The sequence below is a fragment of the Platichthys flesus genome, chromosome 1 (assembly GCF_949316205.1).
Source record: "Platichthys flesus chromosome 1, fPlaFle2.1, whole genome shotgun sequence".
NCBI lineage: Eukaryota > Metazoa > Chordata > Actinopteri > Pleuronectiformes > Pleuronectidae > Platichthys > Platichthys flesus.
In genome coordinates, this window is record NC_084945.1 from 28,091,683 (window position 1) to 28,116,926 (window position 25,244).

Sequence of the window (25,244 nt, forward strand, 5' to 3'; positions counted from 1 at the left end):
TTGGGATCACTTTCTTGATTAGGCAGCCATTGACGTTCCAAGCTGAATGCAATTCACTTATGTGGTATTGCACTGGATTGAGAGAAGAACTTAAGCCATAAATTCCTGACATATTCTCAATAGGAAGGATCACATCCCATTTACCATTGACCTTAAAATACAACCTGTCTATCCATTTTCACGAAATAGCCTTGAGATCCAATCATGTTGCTGAATAATGTGCTACTTATAGGTCAAGGTATAGACCTATAGTGATATATCAAAGCTGTGGGCCCAATGTCTGCCCTATTGCTTGTTTGGTTAATCAGGAAAATTAATCCCATTTTTGATGGCTTGAACCTGCTCGAAAACTCACCAAAATGCGGCTGCGTATTTTGGAGAAATTCAAAATAAGTGAATAGCGTCCCCCAAAGAGCAGCCATATCACCACATTCATTTCATTACGGACGTAAAACTCCCGGATTGATATGCTAGACCAAACAGGAAGTTCTCCATTTTTAATTAATTGGAAATTTCTGACCATTTCCATGTGTTGTATTTCCACGGAAATTTCAGATCAACCCAAGGGTTAAGCTTAAGCACTTCTTTGTGACTTAATAATTAACTCCACCCATCCTTGTCAGTTTGTTTTAATGTAGCAGTGTCAGTGGTCACATATTCCTATGATGTCTTTAGACTGTTGCAAAGTGAAAGATTTATACCAGGGGTGTCCAAACTTTTTATCCCGAGGGCCACATGCAGAAAAAAATACGAAGGTCTGGGCCACTCACGCCGCCACGCCCCCCTGCCCTGGAGAAGACTGTTAACAGTGCGCCTCAATCGCGTCGAGTTGGGCGACACTTAGTGTCTAAACTGAGAAGTACAATACAGTGGGCCATATTCCATTCCATTACATTTCATTAAGCTGACTCTTTTATCCAAAGCGACTAATAATAAGTCCATTCAAGGGTAGCCGAGGGTCCAAACCAAGAACAACAAGAATCAAGAAAGTAGAATTTCTTCAAAAATAGAGCAAAACTACTAAGTGCTATACGTACGTGCCATTTAAGTGCTACTAAATTTTTTTTTTAGGCAGGCTAATTTAAAATGGATTGCGGGCCGCAGATGTAGTTTGGACACCCCTGATTTATACGATCTGAAGAGAAACAAGACTGATAGTCTGTATGTAGTGATAGTGATAGCACCGCTTACTGCCAAAAGGAGGTAAGCCTCTATTTACAACTTTAATTCATTTTACATCAAATTTTTAACCGTATGGTCTCCACACGGGGTTGTGGGTAGGAAGTGGCGTGTTTATCCTTCCCGCGATGGGCAAAACACACACCAAACGTTGACGTTTCGGCCAGTCCCTGTTCGCCCTTCCTCTCGGCCGCATCAGATCGCAAGTGCCCGGGCCCTTAAAGTTCAGCTCGCAGCCCTAGTTAAAGATTTCCCCCTGATAACCACTCCAGTCCTGTAGGTAGCGATAATACGCCTAAAACATATATAACAACCGTCAACAATCCTCGAAGAAGAAAGGGTTAGCGAGTATAAACTGACCACGTCACGTTTCCGCTGTTTTAGTTCGATCAAATATGGTGGACACGGGGACTCGTCCATAACTCAAGTGACCAAAGAGCGGATCACGTTGAGTATACGACAGATAAAGAGTTAGCAAGATGGATGATGTGGTGATCACAGATGAGGGAGGATATCACGTGGAGAAAGATCCGCCGAAGAACCAGGATCTGACTTCACTGAGCCTGACGGGTTAGTTCACACTACCGGAACACTGTTTACTGCTGCCCGGATATAGCTTCAGATTTATCGAACCGATGAGTGGTTTAGTTATCGTAAACAACAGAATGCTGATAGTTAGCTCAGCTCATGGAGACAAACGCCAGTTGCAAGCTGAAGTAGCTGTTAGGTGAGGGCAGGGTGAAGCTAGCTGTTAAAATAGGCATATGTCTTTGGCTGTGTATCTATGCGTCCATATTACCATACTGTATCTATTGAAATACACACCCATATATACCCATACATATATGTACGTATACGTATGTAAACATATGTATGTCTATGTCCTAATATGATGCTTGTGTATATATGACATATATATACACAAATGTATCTTCTTGTGGACCGTTAAACCAAGTTTCTAATGTGATATATCTGAGATATTCATATTTAATAACTGCATATATCTGATATGATATATAAATGTTAGTTACAATACCGCACGTTTTTAAGTAATTAGGTCAGTAATTATCATCTCAGATTTTCATGCTGTAGTTTTTATCATCCCAGTTTCCTTTTAACGATATGAACCGTAGTTGTAATATAATATTGATTAATATGCATATCATTTTGATGTGTCTTCTCATGTTCAAAAACAGCGGGAGAGGTTCTGTCCCAGTATGGTTGGTATCTGCTGCTGGTTTCTGTGCTTGGCTACCTGCTCATCCAGTACCTGAGCAAGAAGAGATCCAGCCAGAGCTCCCAGAGCTCCACTGCCACTACACAAGGTGAGAACCACACGTCACGTGATACACAAAGGTACAAAGCCAAAAGGTCTGATTAGTCGAATGTGAGTAAATCAAAACAGCATTCCATGTACAATGTAGGGTCAAAGAATATAAAACAATATGTAAATCTAACTTTAGCATGTTTGCAGTAGTCTTTAAAATAGTTTCAAAGATCGATGTGACTTCATAGAGTGGGTCTCTTCCTCCAGGTTGTCACGTGCACATCAACATCTGACTGAACAAATCTCATTCATTATTATATTATGATCATTATTTACAGTCGATTTTCACTTCTTCCCTTCTGTACAAGTCGTCCCTTCCTGATGTCTGCCTGTGACACCTACTGTACTTAAAACTTGTTTCAGAGAATATCAAAGTTGCATCTATAAACTGATGATTGCACCACTGTAACATCTGTGGAACATGCCAATGGTTTATTTCAAATGGATTCACTGCTTATTAGTAAAGACTCAATTTGATGTGTTTTGGTGTGCTTGTTTGTGAAGATTCTGCGTTTGTGGCAAGAAGACAAGAGGCCATGGAAGCAGCCCGGAGAAAGATGCAAGAAGAGCTTGATGCCAAGGCAGTCCTCTTCAAAGAAAAACAGAAACAGGTGCAGAAGAGAACGAGAGATGATGATGATGATGTGTTGAACTGGTGGACCTTAACTCATTGTATTCTTCAAACAGCAAGAAGAAGAGAAGAGGAGGCAGAAGATAGAGATATGGGACAGCATGACACAGGGAAAAAGCTACAAAGGAGGAGCAAAACCCTCCAAGGTGAGTTTCCGCTTTAATATCCTGTAACTTTGATTTTTAGAGCAGGTTCTTTAATCTGAGGCCTCGCTCACTTCAACATTATCAAACCAAATTCATATCTTCAAACCCTTTGATCACCATCCACACAACAGACCATAATGAAAACTATCTCACCTTTCAGTTGGATACAGAGGTAATAATACTAATAATGTATACAGCACTCAAGTTCTTTACATGGTTGGAACAGGATAAAGAAATGTACAAAAATCAAAATACAATTTAAACAATAACAAAATTCTTACAATAGATAGTGCGGTATGTCGGTAACAAAATGATGTATTAGGATTAATTAAAGGCTTTTTTTACTATTAAAAGGTGATGCTGATTCTGTAGCTACAGATCCTCAGGGAGGCTCCTCAGAGCTGAGGACTTCAAAAGCCCTGTAACCTTTAGTCCTGAATCCGGTCTTAGAAACAGAACAATACACGGATGTACTTTATACCTGGACGTCAGACTTTAAATACATGTCAGTGAACATTGCTTCTTTCTTTCCTCCCAGCAGAGAAAAGATTTGTCCATCCGTAGTTTAAGAACAAAATTTAATTTGGATTTATTAATCCTTCAAATCTCAGGGTTGATAGATGCCAGCGAGTGCTGTTTGATACAGCATTAACATTCTGTCATCGGAAACCCTTCATCTAACAGTTCCTGCCTCTTCCATTATTCCCTGCAATGTTTTGAACTAATCTGTGGGCTCAGTCAAAGTCACATCAGTTGACTCTGGCTTGACATGACAGAATTAGTTACACTGTTTGGTCTCAGCCAGTCAGAGAAATCTGACACCACTTCATTGTTTTCTTTTAGTCTATCACACTGACAAACAGCACTGAATGGTTTCTGCTGTAAAATGAAGACTTCACTTCAATAAAAAAAAAGTGATGATCAAAGGGTTTTATGGCGGTCAACTACATTCTCACACATCAGTGTGGACATGAGGCGAGTCCCCCACTGTTGTATCTAATGAATCAATCTCTCTGCAGACCACCGAAGAGGCAAACTCATCAACAACAGCGCAGAAACCAGCTACAGATAAAAAGCCACTTCGCAGTGCTGGTATGTACTTCACAGGACAGCAGCTGGAACACACTGGAGCTTGAAATGTTTTAGAGAGGGAGAGCTCCAGTAAGCTCTTTATTATGTTGTTGTTCTGCACGGATGGAAATTGGCCGTTTTGTTGAATATATTATCATCGCCACTGTCCCCAGATTGCATACATTGGCAAGATTATTATGAGCTAAAAAAAAAAAAAAAAACTGTGGTCCAAACCAAAGTGCCAAAGCAATTGAATCCAGTGGAAATGGAGGGAAGTTAAATTCCATTCATAAACCTGCACTCTGTACACCAGACTGAGCAGCAGTGTCTCTCTGCCCTGGGTGAGTTTCTAGAATAATGAAATTCATTGATGTCACAGTGTACTGACTCACAAAGAGTACACGTCTATGTCACTTAAGCATGATGAAGAGTTAAACCACTAGAGATCAGCAAAGGCCAAGTTATTCAGGTGATATTGTTGGATGATGTTTCTGTCTATGAACAAGTGATACACCCACTGCTAAGGCCAGTCGTTTATATAACACCAACCCTTAAATACTGAACATGTATGTCTCCTACCCTATTTTTGTTTCATTCTGTTGTCCTGTGTCTCTTTCAGGCTACAACCCGCTCGCTGGAGGAGCAGGAGGCTCCTGCACCTTTAGACCTGGCCGGAGAGGGCCTTCATCTGGTGGATGAGGTTAAAGAAGGTCAGAGACTTAGGTCTGACCTTTGACCTCTGACATTCTTTATGTGCACACAGGCTGATTGAACCAAGCTGACAACGTTATTAAACCCACACTTAGATGAAGATTTAGCTCGGTTAGCGTTATTTTAACAGCACATGCCTTCTGTCGTGTCTGATTTCCTCCTGTCTGATTCTCATCATTATTATTTACTCTCTGATATCTGTGCTGCTGTATTGTTTAGCATCAAAGATAACAGGATAATCTTTGATTATAACTTTTAAATTTCAAATGAACAATGGAGTTGAAAGCTTGTAATGAAGCCTAACCTGTAAATGGTTTTTAACCACCTGGTTTGGCTGAAGAAGTTAACAGTCTGTGTGCTGCCTGATATATTTTAATAAGTGTGTAATAACATAACTTTACAGTTTCTACAACAACAGAAGCTGTAGCTGTTGGGCACTGTTAGTTATACGCAACATTTGATTCAGATTATATAGTTACATTTTTTCTGCAATAAAAATATGCCAACAAAGTGTTTGTGTGTCTACCGGTGATTCTTTGAACACTTGAATGTGGGATGAGGGTGCAACATGCTGTGGGGCTTTTATAAACTCTTTGTAAGCTTTGGTTAAAGTGAATTTATCCAGGAAGTGGAGCTGAGGCTAAGATCTGTGAACACACAATATCAAAGTGGACAACTGCCTCGGGGCTCCAGATTGTCATGGGCACACAGGCCCCATGTTTATGATGGTTTACAGGAGCCCTTTGGGCTTGTCTTGTAAAAAGTTACAGTTTACATCGTCTGGTTCCTTCAGATTTGATAAACGCGTTGAAAGCATTCTCTTTTCTCAAAACATTTGCAAATCAGATTTTTGGGAAATTTGGGAATTTTATTTGCATTTATGAATACAAGTTAGCAGTTGTCTAACTGTTGATTCTTGCAGAGATGTCTTTTTGAGGGCCATAACGAGCCTTCACCTTACAGAGTGAGGAAGTCTTGACATTGTTGGTCCTCACTCTCTGTCCCTATTTCATTGGACTGTTTGAGAGTGAAGACTTAGGTTTAGAATTAGGTTGGGATCAAGCATTTAATGATGACATTGGTTTTAGGGTTAGGGTTAGAATTATGTTTGGCATTTAGTTGTGATGGTTAGGGTAACGGGCTAGTGAATGCATTGTGCCAATGTCATTAAAATAGAATGTGTGTGTGTGTTGAACACTGAAACCAAAATATACCTGATATGTTGTGTCTAAACCTGCAACATGTACTGAAATGATAAAGGCCTCAAGCCTGCCTTTAAGGGGGCTATAATAGTAATAAAGCTCTAAAGCTTTAAGATCCTCATTATTTCCCAGCAGGCCTAAAAGCCAGTATTTCAGTGGAGAAGTACTGACTGTTCTCTGTGGCTCGTGGCAAAAAGCTCCAGTTTCATTGTGTAAAATAGTTTGTGATAGTTAAATTAAGTGCAGGTTTGTTTCTGAATCTGGCACACTGAGGCCTAATGTGGAGTGAAAGGATAGAGTTAAGAATGGTTGTGTAATCTGGGGGCTCAGGTTTTCCAGGACAGGAGTTCACCTTTTCTCTTTGGCTAGAAGCTATATGAAATAAAGATGTTGTGTGTTGTACTGAGTGAATGCACAAAGAACTGGAGACACACTGTACAAATCACTATCACTATCAAAGATATTATTAATGGTGGCAGCCTCTTGGATGAATGAGTGTCTGTAGCTTCAGTTTATCTTACAGTTCATTCCAGTGGGGAGGCTTGTGATACTGGAAACTAGTCAAGTTAGCACATACAGGATCAACTCAACTAAAGGATCTTTTATATTATAGCAATTTAAATGGCATAGCTTTATTAATAAGAACCCATTGTCAGAGTTGAACGGCACAGTGGCATAAGTAGACTAATTATATCTTTCTTAGTAAATTAACATGTATATAAGATGTATGAAACTGATCCACTTCAGTTTCATCAGATAAAAACACAAACAAATCCGAAGCAAAGTGTCTATCGGTCTCTCAATACTTGATGACTTCCCTGTCTGGGTCTTTCTGTACACAGACCATTTATGTGATTAATAAAAAAAAATATTATATTCCAAAACGTAAGAAAGATTGAAACTCTGTGTTTGAAAGCATGAAATCTATAAAAGTATTTTGTACGACTGAAACTATGTGTTGAATATAGTTTTTTTATAGCCTTTCATAGTATTGTCTCTGCAGGCAATTCTTTGTATTTAAGTTTTCCTTCTTCAAAACTGCAGTTCTTTTTTTACAGTGTTTCTCCAACACCTCACAATTTGCAATGTTTTAAAGCTGCTAGACTGGGCGAATAGTGAGGTGTTTGAATCTCTGAAAATTAAGACATAAAACACTGGACACTAATCTTTAGAAGCCGATTAATCCACATGTTCTATACTGAGTATGTTTGTCAGCAGGACGGTGTGTGTGAGGAATGAAATTAACTCCAGGTTATGTTTATGGTGATGAATAAACATCTCGCACAGTGCATGGACAGGCTCATTGATGTAATGTTGATTGTTATTGGACAAGCATGCACATAGGAATTACATATATTAGGCTTTGCACAAACTTGTTAGTGTCAATAAAATCCTTCTGGACTCACGTCTACTGCCTTTGTTTGCAAGGAGAAAATGTGTAATATCGGCAAGGTTGAAAATTTTGAACACGTGTCAACAGGTGAGCAGACAAGTGAGGCCCACCTGTGAGAAATGCCAACACGTGGTACACATAACACATACTTGATGTGTACTTACCGTGCTGCTCCTCTGAGCATAACCCACAATTGGCCACAGTTGGCTGCTTCATAACAGTCCAGGTGATGGTGGTAATCAACCAACTCTGAGAGTCCCAGCTGCTTTGTAGTCTTTATAGCCTCCACACTTTGCGATCCCCTCGTATACCCTGCATTTCCTCTGGGTTAAATTTGAACAGTCTTGATTGTACAAAAGGTTTTGTCAGAGACTTCCTTGTCAGTTGTTTTGACACACCTAATGAGTTTAAGTTTTTTTTTAAAGTTTAGATCTATTTTCATCTGGGTTCAATTTAGAGGCAGAAAAACTAAATTGAGACAATGTTTTGTCACCACTAATGTATGGCCTCCATTTTGAGAAAATTAAACGAACTGTGGAATGGCATTTTTCTGTTTACTTAGTCTGTTTATAGATTAGTGTAATAGGTATTGTGTTAGGCATTTAGTTGTGATAGTTAAGGTGTGTGTGTGTGTGTGTGTGTGTGTGTGTGTGTGTGTGTGTGTGTGTGTGTGTGTACGTGTGTGTACGTGTGTGTGTGTGTGTTTGTGTTTGTGTGCGCACAGAGGAAGTACACTATATATATATGACAATCACAGACTGGCTGTGTTGATGATGGTTTGAAGAGAATATCACACAAGTTTGACCTATTTTGTCCACGTGGAGTGAACCAACCCTGTGAGCATCAAAGCTTCGCTAACTTCTCCAAACCCCCTTTTTAATCGGTTGGGTTAAAGGTTTTGTGTTTGTATGGTTAGCTTTAGTTTCCATGCTTACAATATCAAGGGAAAAAAGCCTTTAAACCATGATAACCACAAGGGGGCGCTCGAGACTAGACAGCAGGCTGAGAGCCAGGCTACGTTTGCTGTAAATCGTGTGATGTTAATCCATCATTTAGCAAGCAAGTTAGTTCAAGTAAAGAAGCAAATAGTTAAATAGAACAGCTCTGAATTCGATTGATTGTGGATATTATGTAATGCGTAGTAATGATCAGTGACCAAGAATAATACATTCTGGACTTGCTAGATGATCAAAGTAACATTAGAAATGCATACAGTTAAAAAGAAGAAATTTGATCAATCTCAATCAGAATCATCTGCATTTAACTGTGTTTGTAGTTGCTCACAATATTGTTACAGTCCAAAAACTTGTGATTTGAACATCCTTGGCATGTTTTATCATTGGTTGTTGCTGGGGTCATGATGTTGTTATCAATATAAATGATTTGGTGTTTGTCACAGAGAGCACCTCCAGTTTTAAGAAATACCATCGTGTGGCAGATGTATCCAGTGTTGTACAATTTCCCCACACCCCCTGAACGCAGCAGCTCGGGGCCAATCAGCCAGCCAGTCAGGGCGCTTCTACGGAAATTCCGTTAGGTCAATTTGTCGTTCAACCGTTTCGCGAGCAGCGATCAGGACAGTCTGAATCCTTCCGACGGCGAAATATGGCGAAGAAGGGGCTGCTACTGAAGGCAATGAAAAGAGCTGGTGCGTCTGTCGAGTGGCGTTGAAGTGAGCCGATGGTGGAGCCCGACGGGTCGTTTGATGAACAGCGGGAAGGGCGACGGTGGGAGAGCAGTTCAGGTGGCGGCTTCAAGGAGATTGCTGTGATGCTACGTAGGCAACTGGAAGAAAAGGGCTTTTCTACCATGAGAGAGTGTGTGTGAGCCCGCTTTTCTGGAGACACGGCAGCTCTACCGATCTGCTCCTGTTGCGTTACTGTCGTTCATTTATTGAGTTTTTTAATTCAGTCCACCGGTTAGTGTCTTTTCCGCTGTTTAGGACACAGCGGGGATCCACGGCGAGCTGGTGAAGTTTTGGGGAATGGCAGGTCGAAGCCGAAGAGCATGGTTTAGTGTTCTGCTGGGGCTGGTGGTCGGGTTCACTCTGGCTTCCAGACTCATTCTACCCAAAGCAACCGAGTTGAAGAAAGCCGGACAGAAGCGGAAGGCGAGCCCCGCTGGCTGCGGGGTGAACGGGGCTCTGAGGAAGGAGTACGGGGGAGTGTTATGGCCACCGCAGGATAACGGTTCCCCGGCGACCGAGAAACCTGGCTCCAGGTCCAACAATTTCCTGTTCGTCGGTGTCATGACTGCCCAGAAGTACCTGAACAGCCGGGCCGTGGCAGCGCACAGGTACGTGGTGTGTCGGGGATCATGTCCCCTCTGTGGAAGGTAACGGTCCAGCAGTGTCCGTGTGGCCGTCACTCAGTCACCTGGGGGGACGTCGATGAAACCAACAGGCAGCTAGCGGGCAGCTCCAGTGCTGCACACCGCCGAAAGTCAGGGGTTCTTCCTCTCAGAGGGAATTCATGAGAAAAGACGTTTAAAAATAGTGCTAGATTGCCCTGAAAGATATTCAATTCAACTTTATTTGTAGAAAGATTTAAACACAAAGGGCAGGAAAATCACCTAAGAATTACAGAGGTATATGTAAAAGGCTGTGCAAATATTTACAAATTCTCAATTGTTAAATCAAAAAATACCAAACTTAAGTGAATACATATAACTCAACCTAGAAAAGCAAACACATGGTTTATATTGCATCACTGCATACATTAAGTCCATACATAGATATAGATACTCAATGTTAACCCGGAGTGAAATATTCCAACCATATACCCCACATTTCTAATCGATTATAATTTTGCAGCTGCACCACTCTATCCAATGCCTTTGAGATTCTGTCTTGTCCCTGATCTGAATTTATTCAGTCTCTATTTGACAGTCCAAGTCCAGCTTGACTTATGACCAAAAAGATGGATTGATTGTTAAAACAACTGTTAATTGATAGCTTTCTCAATGACTACTTGCACACATAAAATGGAGCTCTTTGACAAGAGCTGGACATAATGAGTTTGTACTGACTGACCTACTGACTGGTCAGTGACACTGGGAGAGGTTAAGCTGGGTGACCTGTGAAGTGTCATCTCTGCTCTTGTGCAGCTAAGATAGTGTATTTGGTCTTGTTGTCCTACATGAGGACTACAGGTCTGCTGAAGAAGAAAGATGGTAAACCAGGGCTTTTCAAACCTTCTAACTTCCACAGCTCCCCAAGAGAATCAGAGTCGTACTCAATTGGCACTCAATCAGGCGTTCTGACATTTCCACTGAGCATGTCGTAGGACCTCAGGCCTCAGACTGGTCATTTTTTACTACTGCACTAATGATACATGTTAAAGCCTCCTGAAAAAACTTGTGTCTTCCCTATTAAATATATCAAAGTACTACTTAGAGCAGCAGATATCCACTGTATGTCTCCTAATCTGCTACTAAAATCATAAAGCGATAAAGGGTCAGGACTGAGGGCATCGTCAATTTAACGGTGGATGGTGTGAGTCAAATGCAAGTTTAATGCTCCTTAGTTTCACATGCCTGTGTTAGAAACACTAGAGAACAAACAGAAACAAGGTTAACGATTCAGTCTCCGTGTAGAACATGACTAGAAATTCGTTTCATGTTCAGGTGAGGCTTTCTGGTCATGACCTGAGTCTGACGCTGGCGGAGGGCTTTGCAGAAAAGGCATTCAGCTGGAATGTCTGATAACAAAAGCCTAGTCTGATCTCCATTAAAGTGTTGTTCCAATCAAGGAGTTAGGATAATTGTGATTTCACAAAATCTAAATTGAAAGAACTGCAATTTGTTTCCATGCAGATATGAGTGTACATGGTACTGTTTACACCAGAATAATCCTTTAAGGGCTCTGCAGATTTAGATTTAGGCCTAAACCTTCTTTCAATACTCTGATGCCAACAGCTCCATTGATGTTGTGCAGGAGATTATTGTCCAGTGAATGTATTTCTCTGGGTTTCCACCAGATTCACATAACACTGAGAACAGGGCAGTCACTTTGGAGGGGTCTTGGAGAGTGTAAGCCACCCATTCCCTAAATAGAAAATGTGTCTGTGACAGCCCCAATCTGTTACACATATTGTGCGTTTGACTGGTAAACATGTGGATGATTGTAAAAGAGAGTTCATCTAGCACACATATCTGTAAAAAGTTAATATTAATATTTTAGACCTCTAACACTTTTAATGAAGACCCATTCAACTTCATTTTATTTATTTATGTATGGTCACCTTCACATGCCACAGTTGTCTTGTTTTTTTCTCTAAACATCAATAAGCTCTTAATTAGTGAGAAACGGAAATTTTACGGAGGAACATGTTTTTAATCCCATGTTTTATTTAATTAAACTTTGCAAAAAGAAACTGTGACTGAGATCATGTGAATCTATTGAACCAACTCCCTGGCTCTATATGAGCAGGGTGCAGGTATGATACGAGACGGACCAATCACTTTGATACTCAGGAGAAAATTACTCAACAACCTTGTTCTCAACCAAAACTTTAAACATGTGGAAACTCATGTGTATTACTGCAGCAATATCCATTACATCATATCTTATTTTTAAACATGATTTATGACATCTTACATTAGTTTGCATAAATGGTCTTTTTCAAAAAATACAATTTACCTGTACAACTTCTAAAAAGATAGTCCTTTGTGTCATTTGTTAAGTATCTTTTCAGGCAGCTTAAATCCATTTTTTAACACTATTTTTTACCTCAACACTAAAAAGGTGGGGTGGCACAAACAAATATTTGTCAAGATATATATATATATTTTCCTACACCTTATCAAAAGTTAAATCTTAGTCAAGTATCCCTCATTGTCTACGCTGTCTAGCACGTTACTATTTTGTGGTTGTGTTTTGTATTTAGAATAATAAGATAAGATTGACATTCACATGACACAGGGATTCAGTATCATAAGCATCCAAATTTGCATTTAAAGACAGAAATATAATTCCTCAAACATACAAATGAATGCAGTAAGAACAATTACTATGTATCAACCATTTGTCCACTTTAACCCATTGTTAATTGGTTTGAATTCATATTTTATTTGGTTGCACCACCTGATGATAATCAGTTGTGACACCTAACGACCAATTTTCTATAGAAGTTTAATAATAAAAGTAGTAAATTAATCAACGAGAGGACACTTTGGGTTAAATCACATTCAGTCTATAGAAACTGGTATAGGCTGGAGTGCAATAATTGGATTTGTTGTAATGGATTCTGATTCTATTTTTGGCCATGTCTTTACTTCACACATGAAGCATTGTAGGGAATTTCAAAATGTAAAATGCATGTGAGGCTGAGGCACAGCTCCATTTTCCTCACATGCCAGAGGCCTGTTACTGTGACAACATTGTATGTTTTACTGTGTGTTTGCAGGGCCTCCTAGAGATGGCTCTGCTGTAAAAAGCGCAATGAAAATAGACATAATTCATTAATTTGTTCATTCATTAAGCCCATTAACGTGTGTGGTGTGTATGAAAAATGCAGCTTTTAGTGGACTATTTTTAATGTGCGATTCTCAAATGGCTGGAACCTTTTTACTGATATGGCTCTTATAATGAATATGTCCCCTCCCTGTGCAATCAATCCAATTCATTATGTGTTTGTCGTAGGTTATTTTGCTAATATTTGTCAAACGCTGAAGAAAACTCTGTTCTCTACTCAGCAGGACATAACCTCTCAGCGAGCGCACACACACATTCACTCATCATGAGCATGTGTGGGCGATACTGTTACAGACAGGCAGGCTTGTGTATGGGTCTCTCTCATCATGCTTGTGTGGATGTGAAGTGTTCATAAAATGTAAATGCCTAGTAAAGCGTTAATCACAACTATTTTACTAGAATCAATAATTCATTTAGTAAAGTATCCAGCAATACCTCAATGAGTAGTCAGCTGTTTGGCCCGCAGCCGGTGCTTATAAGGATAGCTTTGCTTTAATGAATGCTAATTTTAGGTATTAATGGAATTATCATGTGGGGTAAGAGCGAAGTGCATTGACAAATGGTCATTTCTCTCCATGACAAATTTTCTTGGAACTATGGCTGGGCAGTATGCCCTAAAATTTTAATTACTAAGATTTGAAGTACAGAGTGTAAATGGTATAGGACTGTGTGATGTGATCTCCTTAAAGAGGTCCTTTCATGTCCAGATAATGATATATATATTGTTACCTCTACCTTTACTTGAATGTGTAAACTGGGTCCATATCTTTGCAAATGTCAAGTTGTTATCATCTCCTTCTATGACGCTTTGTCACATGTTGTTTGATTGACAAAACCCTCCTGTAGTGTCTGAGTCTTGGGTTTGTTTAGTATCTCTTGTCCATAAGTTCTGTCCGTACTGTCGAGGTGGTAAGAGAGGTTAGTTGTGTTTTCGGTCTGTTGTGGGGATCAGTCTGGGGCATTATTTACAAGTACAAGTTTATAAATACAGTTCTTTTCTGTGTCAGACTTAATATAACCATCTCCTTCATGTTTCTTTGTGTAATCTTCATGCATATTCACTCCCTATATCTGGGTTGTGTGTAAGTTTTATTCAAATGTTGAAAAATATTGCTGTAAAGAGCCACAGCAAATAAACTATAGAGCATAACATGAAACAATGAGATTTTTATCTAATTTATTGCATTTGTATCATTATATTGGACAAATCGAATGCAGCATGGGTCTTTTATATTCTCATTCCCACAATTCCTCATTTTCCAAAAGGGGTTTGATAGAAAGGATTTACATCTCAACCTCAGATCTGTGAGGGCTTTACTGGTCTTCATTGTTCTGGAAAAATCCATTTAGATCGAAGTTCAAGGTGTACTTCCCCTTAATACCGTCCACCCCTATTAGCAGTCTTTTCTGTAACTGTAAATTCAACAATAACAAGGTTTTCTGTAATATAACATCATCACCACATGCATTTAATCACAGTGCCAACATTACTGTGTAAAAATGTATCCAGTGGGACACAGTCACAAAATGGCAGCTGGTTTTGTTATGCAGCCTTTGTAGACAAGAGGTTTCACTGCTGCACCTATGGAAATTTAATTAATCATGAGATTGTCTAGAATCTTGACCTGTACAGTAATATGCAAATGACCACTTGAGTATTCAATGTTTGTGTCTGTTTTGAGGGTTATTGTTGTGGGATATTGCATGTAACAGATTATACCAGTTGTTTATATGAACTTTTTTTTGACTCCATACGTGTGTGTTTGTTTGTCTTGCTTTCACAGGACCTGGGCACAATCAATACCAGGTCATGTGGAGTTCTTCTCCAGTGAGGGCTCTGACACCTCCATACCCATTCCCATTGTGGCTCTGCGGAATGTGGATGACTCATACCCACCCCAGAAGAAATCCTTCATGATGCTTAAGTACATGCACGACCATTATCTGGACAGGTACGAGTGGTTCATGAGGGCTGATGACGATGTCTACATCAAAAGCGAGAAGCTGGAGAGCTTCCTACGCAGCCTCAACAGCAGCGAAGCCATCTTTCTCGGCCAAACGGGCATGGGGGCCCGGGACGAGCTGGGGAAATTGGCTCTGGAGCCTGGGGAGAACTTCTGCATGGGGGGGCCAGGGGTCATCATGAGCCGTGAGGTCCTCAAGAGGATGGTGCCCCACATCCGAGAGTGTCTACAGGAGATGTACACTACCCATGAAGATGTGGAGGTGGGACGCTGTGTCCGGAGATTCGCCGGGGTCCAGTGTGTCTGGTCCTATGAGGTAAGATGGTTTCATTTGGTTTTATATCCTGTTTTTCATGTCGTTGACTCCACATCCAACTGTAATACAACTGTTGAGTACGAAATGCATTCAAACTGTGAGTTGACGACATACACTTTTTGAGGTGAGAGGGAACATGTGGAAGTTGGTCATTGTTGCTTATTTGTTCGCTTACCAACACAGTAGGCAGTTAGCTGCCTTGAGCAAGGTCTTTACGTCACGTTTTACGTCACAGTAGTGGCTGCATCTCTGATTTTCCAAGAACACAATATATAGTCTATTGGCTATTGGTTAAGTCCAATGTCTGTTGTCTATGTCTCGCTTACTCACAGACATTAACTGACACAGACTCAACTGACATCTCTGACCCGCTACAGCTAAAATGTTAATTGTTTGTAATCACTGCTACAATATCAACACTGCTAAAATGAGTGAAATCTACAAAGTGAATCTCTTTGTAGCTTCGCAAATTTTTTTTTTTTATTCTTGCCGTTCTGACTCAGCTCACTCTCTTCCTCCATGAATCCAGTCTTCTTCTCTCAAAGACTGGATTCATGTTTAGACCTGATTAAACAGCTGTCCTGAGTGAACCGATCAGAAGATTACAGCTCTAAGTCTTTCAGTTCATAACTGGCACTAGAATGTGCCCTGAATGCATCTCCAATCACCAACAATCAGATCTTCCTCACCAAATGAGCTGTCCCCTTGTGAACAGATCACTTACGACAGATGTTAATATCAGGAGTGAATGATGTCTGAGTCAAATGTAGACGAGGTACACTTCTTTAGATTCAGTGGGACTTAGATATTATTAGAAAAAATTACACCAGTTCTCAGAACTTACCAAAACCACGGGTTCTTCAGTATTGCTGCAGTAAACCAGAGGCTGCTAATTTGGCATATCTTTAAGAGGGCCATTTGAACTAATATAGCATTTATAAAATATCTCTTAAGCGATGCAGAAAGTGGTTCTGTGCAAAGATTTATAGGCACTGATTGGTCTCAGAGTGATTGAGTCTTTGACCTATTGTTCTCTGTGAGGAAATCTTGATCCTTGATTCTCTATGTCGGCCCTGACCTGTGGGCTGACCTTTAGCTGAGTCACAGTTTATAGAAAAGCATTCCATTGGCTTGTAAACGTTGTCCTGCCTTCACTATTGTGTGATGTTTACACAACAAGGTTTTGGGTTGTTTAAATATATGCACGCACGTATTTTTCTAATGGATTGATTGCACACACATAAATCTTTCAGAGCACACACACTGGTGACATGTGCAATTACAAACACACAACTTAAATTCAAATTAGTCTACATGCAGTGTGATGTGAGTTAAGCATGGAAATACCCTGAACTTACGTGTTCAGTTCAAAGAGTGAAGTGTATTAGTTGTGATTTCTCATTAGGGGCCTCCTCCTCATTGTAAGGTTTCACTCAAAGTTCCGTTATGTTACTCAGCAGATTACTGATTTTATGGCATTCAGTCATTGTTCAGACTCGTGCGAGAGTTTCATTGTGGCCACAGGGAACGTTATTAAGGCAGCGCTGCACTAACCAGATTGGCCCACTTCGGCGGCACCACGCTGCAATGAGTTAAGAAAGAAACGCTAGCGACTTGTCATCAGAGAAGGGCTTTCTGTGTGTGCTGTGGCTGAGTGTTAACCTGTTCACTGACATGTCTGAACATGGCGCTGCTGTAGGCCTGTTGCACATATGACCGCTCCTTACAAGAACCACGGCCCTTTCAAGTTCATACAAAATATACACTGATGTGGGACTCTAAGGAAGTGACTGTGTGAGGTGGTAGAAGATCTGATCTGTAAATTAATCAATCATCATTTTCTCTCCTTAACGCCTTGAATGTAGAAAGATGCAGAAGTGGGTCCAAATTAAATGGAAACTGCCAATGTGGCTATACAAATAACGATGAACACTTTTCTCGGACAAACCGAAAAATATTGAGGTTAACAGTTAAGCCAGGTTGCAGTTTTATTTTATACATGGCACTTAATGTGATGGAGAATCACAGGATAAAAATAAAATGAAACCGTCATAAAATGTCAAATGGACTCATAAAAATGAGAGACAGAGCTGCTGCTATCACAGTCAGGACTGGAGAGCAGATTGATGGTGTGGTCTTAGTATTTCATTGCTGCCTACAACCATAAAAGTATCTTCCTTTCTGACAGATCTGCTTATTAAATGTGTCATGATAGCCTCGAGCACAAACCACCCTGTTCAACTGTATTTGATCCAAATCTGAAAGCTGATCTCTAGCTCACATCACAACAATTTATATCGCTACTAATGTCTTATGTTTATTTAGGGCTGGGCGATATGACTTCTAATCAACATCACCATTGTTTTAAACTTCTACCCTGATTGCAATTAATGTTTTAATTAGATGTTTTTATAACCCGACAGTTCAAGAATTCTCACATTGGGGAATGTATTAACCGAATTAACCGTCGTGAGCAAAATTAGGCCGGTAAGAGTTTATAAATGTTGTTTTTTTGATACATTTTCTGTTAATTGCTGTTAATTACCAAGCCCTATGTTTAGGCATTTAGAGGGTTCATCAGTTGTTCACTTGGTATAGCATATCAGGAAATGCAGAGTTCTTTTGCAGTGAAGAACAAAAATACAAACATGTACACTCAAATAAGGTAAACAAAATTATCTGATGTATATTTATTTATTTATCTCATTTCAGTAATCGTTAATTGACATTTCTGTCATTGCAATTGATATGATGTGAGAATGAACTGGTTCTGATGGAACACAAGAATGTATGAGTAACGAAACCTGATATATCACAATATCTGACACCCCTCCCTTCATGCAGGATGTGGTCGCCATCAATCACTACGAACACATTTTGGGAATCCTTTAAACCAAGTGAACTGAGCGCATGCTGTGTTGCTGTAAATCAGATACAGAATGTTGTTTTTTAATGATTAATTTGACCCTTGAATAAAATGAATGGCAGCTCTTCTTCTGGAATGTGATGGGCTGTATTGACATTTGTTGTCATTTCAGCCTCTTTTTCAGACCGATCATTAGTTTCCGACCTTCATTGCCACTGCTATTCCAGGACTGCAGTTTAAGTTTCATGCTGTACTTGGGCTTTGAGAGTTTTCCAGTTTGAATTTAAGTTGACAAGCTTAGTTTGCCACAGAAGCTTATTCTGCAACATCTCCTGGTCAGAAGTGTGATGAGGGACTGTTGTTGCAGGTCTGAATCATCTTTTCTCTTATCACCAAAGGACAAGAAAGAGGAAGAGCAATTACAGACCAGACACAGGGAGATGACATGCAATGCACAGAATCAGATGGATTAAACATCATCATTGTCCTCGTCTCTTACTGTTGACCATGGAGATCATGTGGGACATCTTTAGGCGCTGAGCTCGTAGAGCGTGGTGGGCCGGCCACAGTGTGACTGTAAATCCCTCCTCTCCTCCAGCGGGCGCTATATGAGCTTGTTGCCATGGCAGCAATGTCCCACTGTAATGATGGAGGGTTGTTGTGAAAGAAAATATCTCTTCTCAAACATGGGAGCAGCTGCTTGGCAAGTTCTAAATATAGAATCACAATAGGTCTGTTGTTTCTGTCACCAAACTTGGTAAAATCCTTAGATTACGAAGGGCCTATCCCAGCACGCATTGGACAAGAGGCATTTGGAGAGAGGCAGGCAACACTTTTACAGGGTGAACACACAACCAAACTGATTATTAGACGGCCAGGTAGCTTTGACAACCCCCTCCAAATATAGCGTCAGATAAGAGAGGGGTGGTCTGTATCATGGTTTCCAAAATCGAAAATCCGAAATTCTCAGCCACTTCATGTTGTGATTGGCCAGCTCTGCGGAGAGAAGTGCCAAATATTGAACTTCTCTCGAGGTTTCCTTTTTCTTCATGTGTTTGTCAGCTATTTGTGAATCTCTTCATGTGTATTATCGTGTGCAAGACTATGAAAGACTCCCCGGAGAGACTGAATGAAAATGTATTCCATTATACCCATTTTTAATGACATCCCAATATCTCCATTGCTCTATGAGGGCTGCTTTTTAATCCACCTCTGAGTGTGGCCGTTCAGATCTGCTGTAAACACTACTAATGTCTGCACGGCATGTCTTACAAACCAAGTCTGACATTAACCGGCCTCCAGTCACAGTGTTTAAGTGGATTGGAATAACTAATGCAATTTTTTTTTTTTTTTTAAATGAATACATTGAAGGAGCAATGTGGTATGAAAGTCTGCTGGCAGATGTAAGTGATCTGTTGTTTTGTTTGTGTGTGCCTGTGTGTCTGTGTGTGCACTAGTGTGTGTGTGTCCATGTCCAACACTGGACAGCCTCTTATCACTCATGATAGGCCATTTGTGGCTTAAACACAATTCGATGAACCATATTGACAATAAGATGCCGTTCATTGCAATTATTCTGTAAGACCTGATGTTTCTGATCATGTTTTAGTTTTGAATGGAACCAAAGCAGAATTTTGTTTAAGGACAGAGTCGTAGCAGTGATGAAAGATTCTAATGTTCAAATAAGAAGGTTAGTCACGATGCATGTGGATGTTTGATTGCTTTAGTCAGAAGAACGTTGGGACCTGCAGGAAAGAATCACACCGCAGAAAAATGCTGTAAGCCTATTTTAGTTTGTTTTTGTTTCTTTCTTTTTAGAAGATTTTTCCAGTTTCAGTGTGTCAGCTTTCAGAGGGCTTAAGTCTGTAGTCTCACTCATGCTTGTTAATGCTAGACCAATGCACAGGAAGTCAGCCGCCCACACTCACACTGAAAAGTGCCTCAACATGCCCTTATCTCTCAGACTGTTTGGCCTGTGGCTGAGTCACACACTCTGTGACACTTTCAGTAGAATTCTGTAGTGTGAGAAACCATTGGCTCTTGAAGTTTTTTCTGAACCACTGGCTTCTGCTTGATATAAATTTGTCAAGTCATGTTTTCCATAGTTACTGTAATAACCATGAACCTCAGCTATTGTCATGGAAAAGAAAAGGAGAGAAAATACAACATGCTTCACCCTGGGGTTTTTCAAACTATTACCTCCACCAAGGAGGTGAAGTTTTCATTGCCGTTTGCAAAAACTACTGAACCGATTTTGTTGAAAGGGTATGAGCCAATGAAGAAGCAATTCTCTTTTGGAAAATATTCAATTTAGGGGGATGATTCACAAATTTCTTTAAACTTTTTTTAACATGGCGAAATAGGGCATAAGCCTTGGTGGAAGGATGTGCTCTTCAAGTGGCTTTGTAGTTGTTTTCTAGATTCAATTCCAATTTTAGCCCATCAGTCTACACCCAAACATCCACTAAGACTAGGCATATTTATTCAATGATTTGCAAATGTTTATAAAACCCAAAAGTGAAATCTCTCGTTGACAGTTATTCAGAGCCTTTGGCTTTTCAACCTGTGTGGCAGTTAGCCTTTCATTTGCTGTAATTATCCTTGAGAGAGCGTTGTAGTTGAGTAAATACACCTAGAGTCAGAATGCAGTTAATGCTGGAGTCCGGGTCATCACAAGTCCTGAATATCAGGATGTAATAAGAAGTTTTATAAATTTTGTTAGTTTAAAAAAAATGGGAGAAATATATTTGAACAACTATATTTTTGAAAAGAGAATATGGTGCATTGATTTATTCTACTCATACAGTAGATAAGCGACAGATTGGCAGCAGGGGCTCAGGGGCTACAGTTTAAAACGCCACCATTTCTTCAGACAGAAGGTGACCCCACAGTCATTTCTTCTCTGCTTTATTGTGTTAGATGATGTGTTTATGTTACAGCGCCTCGTGAGATACGGATGTAGTTAATTTCTTTTCAAATAGATCATGCACAAAAGAGACTGCATGATAGTTGTGGCATAATTTAGCCAATCAGCAGACACATTCTGGTAGGCAGTCTTTCTTTTGCCAATATGAGTCTCCACCCCTCATCACTATCTTTTTAGTAATTAGAGGATGAACCGTTCTGTGTGCATCTGTGGACTGTATGCATCTGTTCTTTCTTGTTGTCGAGGGCAGCCCAACATTTGGTGACCCTTGTGTATTTTCAGACATCCTGTGGCCTGCGCTCTGTGTGCTTCTCCTCAGTCTCCTGTGTTGTGCTAAAAGTAGGCCCCCGCGAGCGAGGCCCAATGAGCAAATAAATGTTTACACTTACGCTTCAAAAACGGAAGGCCAGAGTGCTGAATTAGCATGAATTGCAGTATTGCAGCATGAAGTGCGGACTGTGTGTGGCTCCAGCTGCAGGGAACTGGTTTGCAGTATGGGGACGTTTTAAGTTGATGGGGGGTTGAGTTAACGAGGCAGAGATTTCATAGGTCTAGAATCCATGGCTGACCACAGAAGCCTTTATTACTGCTATCATATTTAATAGCAAAAAGATTGTGTGTCTTATTCTATTGTTATATTGTAACCCCTTGTTTTGTTGTTCATTTGAATGATGAGCTCTGTGTTTTTACTTGGTATCCCACTCAGGTGATGTCAATCCAGAGTCCGTACACATGCAACCATTTAGGTGATAGAAGTTTAACATGATGGGCTCATGCCAGAATTATCTCGTAGACATTGTCGGACCTGTAACATTTCTGTTTTGTTTCAACATGGCTTCTATGAACTGAATCTGTCAGATTAACATACAGGCTGCAGCCAAAGTTAAAACGCATGAAGTGCCTTTCTTGATCTGCCTTCTTAGAGCACTGTAATACATGTATCCATTAATTACCATCATCCAGAAAAAGACAATGAATTCATATTAATAAACCATAAAGCTCAGTAATTTTGTCACTTAATTTTCTGAGGAGATTCTTCTCATTTCATTAGCTTATAATTTTTTTTTTTTTGCTTTTCTCAGTCCTGTGTTGCTCCAGTAACATTGGTTCTGTTTCAGTCGTGTTGTACTACTGAGAGAATTGATGAAGTGCATAACAAGTGATTAATGACAATGTGATCATTAGTCCTATTATCAATAATACATAAAACCCCAAAATGTACTATACGATGAATTGTAACCTAGTAATAAAGCCCAGAGTGAATACACACAGACCAACACACACACACACACACATGCACTCTCTCTCTCACACACACACAAGGATATCTTTGTGAACTTGCAGAGGGACATTATGGGTAACTATATCACAGGATGTGTGTCAGCAGACTCACAAAGATGCGGGTTCCCACACATCTCGTCATTTTGATCCTACTTCCGTTTTGATGAAGGCTGGTAAAACCCACGTGAATATACAACAGATACACAGACAGCAGAGTGTGCTAACATACACCCAGACAGAGTTATAACATGTCTCTCTGACAAAGAAACAAACATTCTGCCAGGACTGTGCTTGTAAATGTCTTGTTCTTGGAAAAGATGATTTCAAGATACGAGTCATACTCCAGGGAGACGTAAGAAAATATCATCCCTTCTCTGACCAAACCATGAATCACACACCACTCAACACAGCTCTTCTGTTTTCTGCATGGATCTCAAAGGGATTACAGAAGTAGTGAAAAGCTTCATAGCATCTCTGACCTGTGATGTTGCAACTGCCTAGGTTTGATGAATCTATTGCCACCTTTGTGGAGTGCTGCAGCTTGCAATTCAAGACTTGCTAAAGACATACTGGAATAAAAAGAAGTGTCCTACAGGCTGAGACATAGTATTTACTGTATCTAAGAAACTAACTGCAATGTAGACAATCTGTTTCCTGTTTACACTGCCAGACACGTTAATAGTCACATGGTATGTGTTTTCAGCTGTGTTAGTATTGATGGAAATTATAACTGATATAGAGTTAAAATACTCAATTGGTCTGAGGTCATTTTAGTTTAAAACACAGCATATTACATACAGTATGGATGTAGTATGAGTGTCAGAGGCCTGCCCTGTGGCCTACTTTATTGTAGGAGGTGATAATGTCCTTGAGGTGAGCAGTAGCCTGCTTTCCACAGCAGCACTGAGACCATTTCATCACCACCCTGCATGCCAGCTGAAAAACAAGCTCCAACACAGCTAATGGGAATCACAAGGCTGCATTGCTGAGAGCCAGGGGTCCACTCCCTAATCCTAATTTCTCCTGAGTGGCCTGCAGGCCTGCCAAACCTGCGGCCGACCCACTCACTGTGCACGTGCTGCATACGCTCTCATTCTGCAAACAACAGAGCCATTGTATTCCTGCTTCACGGACACGTTTCTTCAGGACTAAATGCTTCCCCCATTTCTCCCTTTTCTGTCTCATCTTGATGTGCTCATATTCTTATTAATTTGCCTCTCTTTCACAGCCTAATACGCTTGGCTTCATATCTAATCTAATACATATGTTCCCTGCGTGACTTTCCCCTTAAATCTTAGAAGGGATGCGAGGGAAGGACTAAATAATCCTTTTAAGCAAATGTTAAAACCTATTTTTAATTAAACTTCATGCAATGAAAAATATGGGATCCTGTGTGTGATTCCTCTTTAATCTCTTATTTGCCAAATATATGTCAAAAAGTCAATATCGTAGTATTTTTAACATCAATTTTTTTTCCCTTCTTCCTGTAAACCAATCACAACTCTTTGATGACTCATCCTACACTCAGGGGAGTTCACTCACTGTGCGTCCAATGATATTGCTTTCTAGAATTTTTTACTTCCTCAGTGACTTTAAATTCTGCCAGTTACCAACGGCTGCACAAGGACCTACGCTGTCCTATTCATTGGTTAAATCCACTGGTGTAGGTGAAGGTGGTGGCGAGAAGTCCTCGATAACAGAGAGCAGGCTGTTGTCATGACTCTCCATGTGGAGCTACAAGTTAGAGTCTACTCTGCCGCTACTGCTACTGCAAACACCCATTAATATCTGCAACATTTCACTCTATGGCTTCATGTTTTTACTCGACACAGAAACAAATAACACACAACATCCGTTTCACAGGGTCTCATACAAACTCAAGTTGTGTAAATACACTCTACAGTTTTGCCATTCCTGCAGAACTGAACTGTGAATTGTGCACGATTTCAAAGAGGCTAAATACATGATGCTTGTTTTCGGTCAAATTGGAAGATATTTGCTTTACAGTACAGTGGTCCAGTGTGTGCTGGTGGAAATACCGACAAGATGTATGCAAAGCCAACTGTTGTAGCTGCTCAAGAGCAATTCAATAATATGCATGTCCTGCATCAATTTTACAAAAGTATCAACATTGCTCCCTGTTCCAGAGAGGATCAATTGTATTAGATTTTATTATTTACTATTATTTCTCCCTCCTGTTTTACTTGTTTTTATTTTTTAATGTGTAATTGGGCTACTGTAATACTTGATTCGGGATCAATGCAGGATTAGCCATCTAATGGGAATAGAGGTAAAGGATGCAGACCTCACACACCAGACATGACTTCAAGAATTGACAAGCCTCACAAACGGTATATGCCACAGTGTAGAACCTGAATATGTGGCTGAATAATACTCAGTGCTGAGTGTAATCACTGATGTGTTTGTGGGGTTTCTTACTCACTGCTTTTTGTTCTCCTTTTTTTTCTCGACGGGTGCATGAAGGGCTCCAGAAGCTTTTTTTCATGTACTTTGTTTCCCCGATTGACTAGTACTTTATGGACGAATCAGTCGGTGTAAAGGCAGAATAGAAGGAAAGCTGTAGAGCCGCATCCCATTCAGACTGACTGTCCAGGCATGATACTGCAACTGGACGTTTGGTCAATTTGAGACCGCGTCATTTATCGTTTAGGTTGTTGCCCCAAAAAGCTTCTATTTCCAACACCTTTGTGTCCTGGTAGTCTTGTGTAAAATTGTAAAACACTCATCGCAAACTGTA

The 25,244-nt window shown here is 40.2% G+C and overlaps 2 protein-coding genes across 2 annotated transcripts in view; both read left to right on the plus strand.

Annotated features, from left to right (window-relative positions):
- Positions 1 to 1,544: 1,544 nt before the first annotated feature.
- On the plus strand, positions 1,545 to 5,578 carry selenos (selenoprotein S). The gene is made up of 6 exons (XM_062390553.1): positions 1,545 to 1,749; positions 2,376 to 2,504; positions 3,011 to 3,117; positions 3,194 to 3,283; positions 4,303 to 4,375; positions 4,974 to 5,578. Exons 1-6 carry the CDS (start codon positions 1,659 to 1,661, stop codon positions 5,051 to 5,053), a joined length of 570 nt encoding a protein of 189 aa, XP_062246537.1. The 5' UTR covers positions 1,545 to 1,658; the 3' UTR covers positions 5,054 to 5,578.
- Positions 5,579 to 9,219: 3,641 nt separating this feature from the next.
- chsy1 (chondroitin sulfate synthase 1) overlaps positions 9,220 to 25,244 on the plus strand; it is a 52,594-nt gene continuing 36,569 nt past the window's right edge. The window contains exons 1-2 of the mRNA XM_062390565.1: positions 9,220 to 9,955; positions 14,918 to 15,413. Of these exons, the coding sequence (XP_062246549.1) occupies positions 9,645 to 9,955; positions 14,918 to 15,413 (807 nt within the window). The 5' untranslated portion in view covers positions 9,220 to 9,644. The remainder of the gene's footprint in view (positions 9,956 to 14,917; positions 15,414 to 25,244) is intronic.

What these genes read in the sequence shown, in the direction of transcription:
- selenos (XM_062390553.1), top strand. Translation starts at nt 1,659, where the DNA reads ATGGATGATGTGGTGATCACAGATGAGGGAGGATATCACGTGGAGAAA. An exon ending in CTCCACTGCCACTACACAAG is followed by an intron (nt 2,505 to 3,010) that starts GTGAGAACCACA and finishes TTGTTTGTGAAG; the next exon opens with ATTCTGCGTTTGTGGCAAGA. An exon ending in GAGGAGCAAAACCCTCCAAG is followed by an intron (nt 3,284 to 4,302) that starts GTGAGTTTCCGC and finishes ATCTCTCTGCAG; the next exon opens with ACCACCGAAGAGGCAAACTC.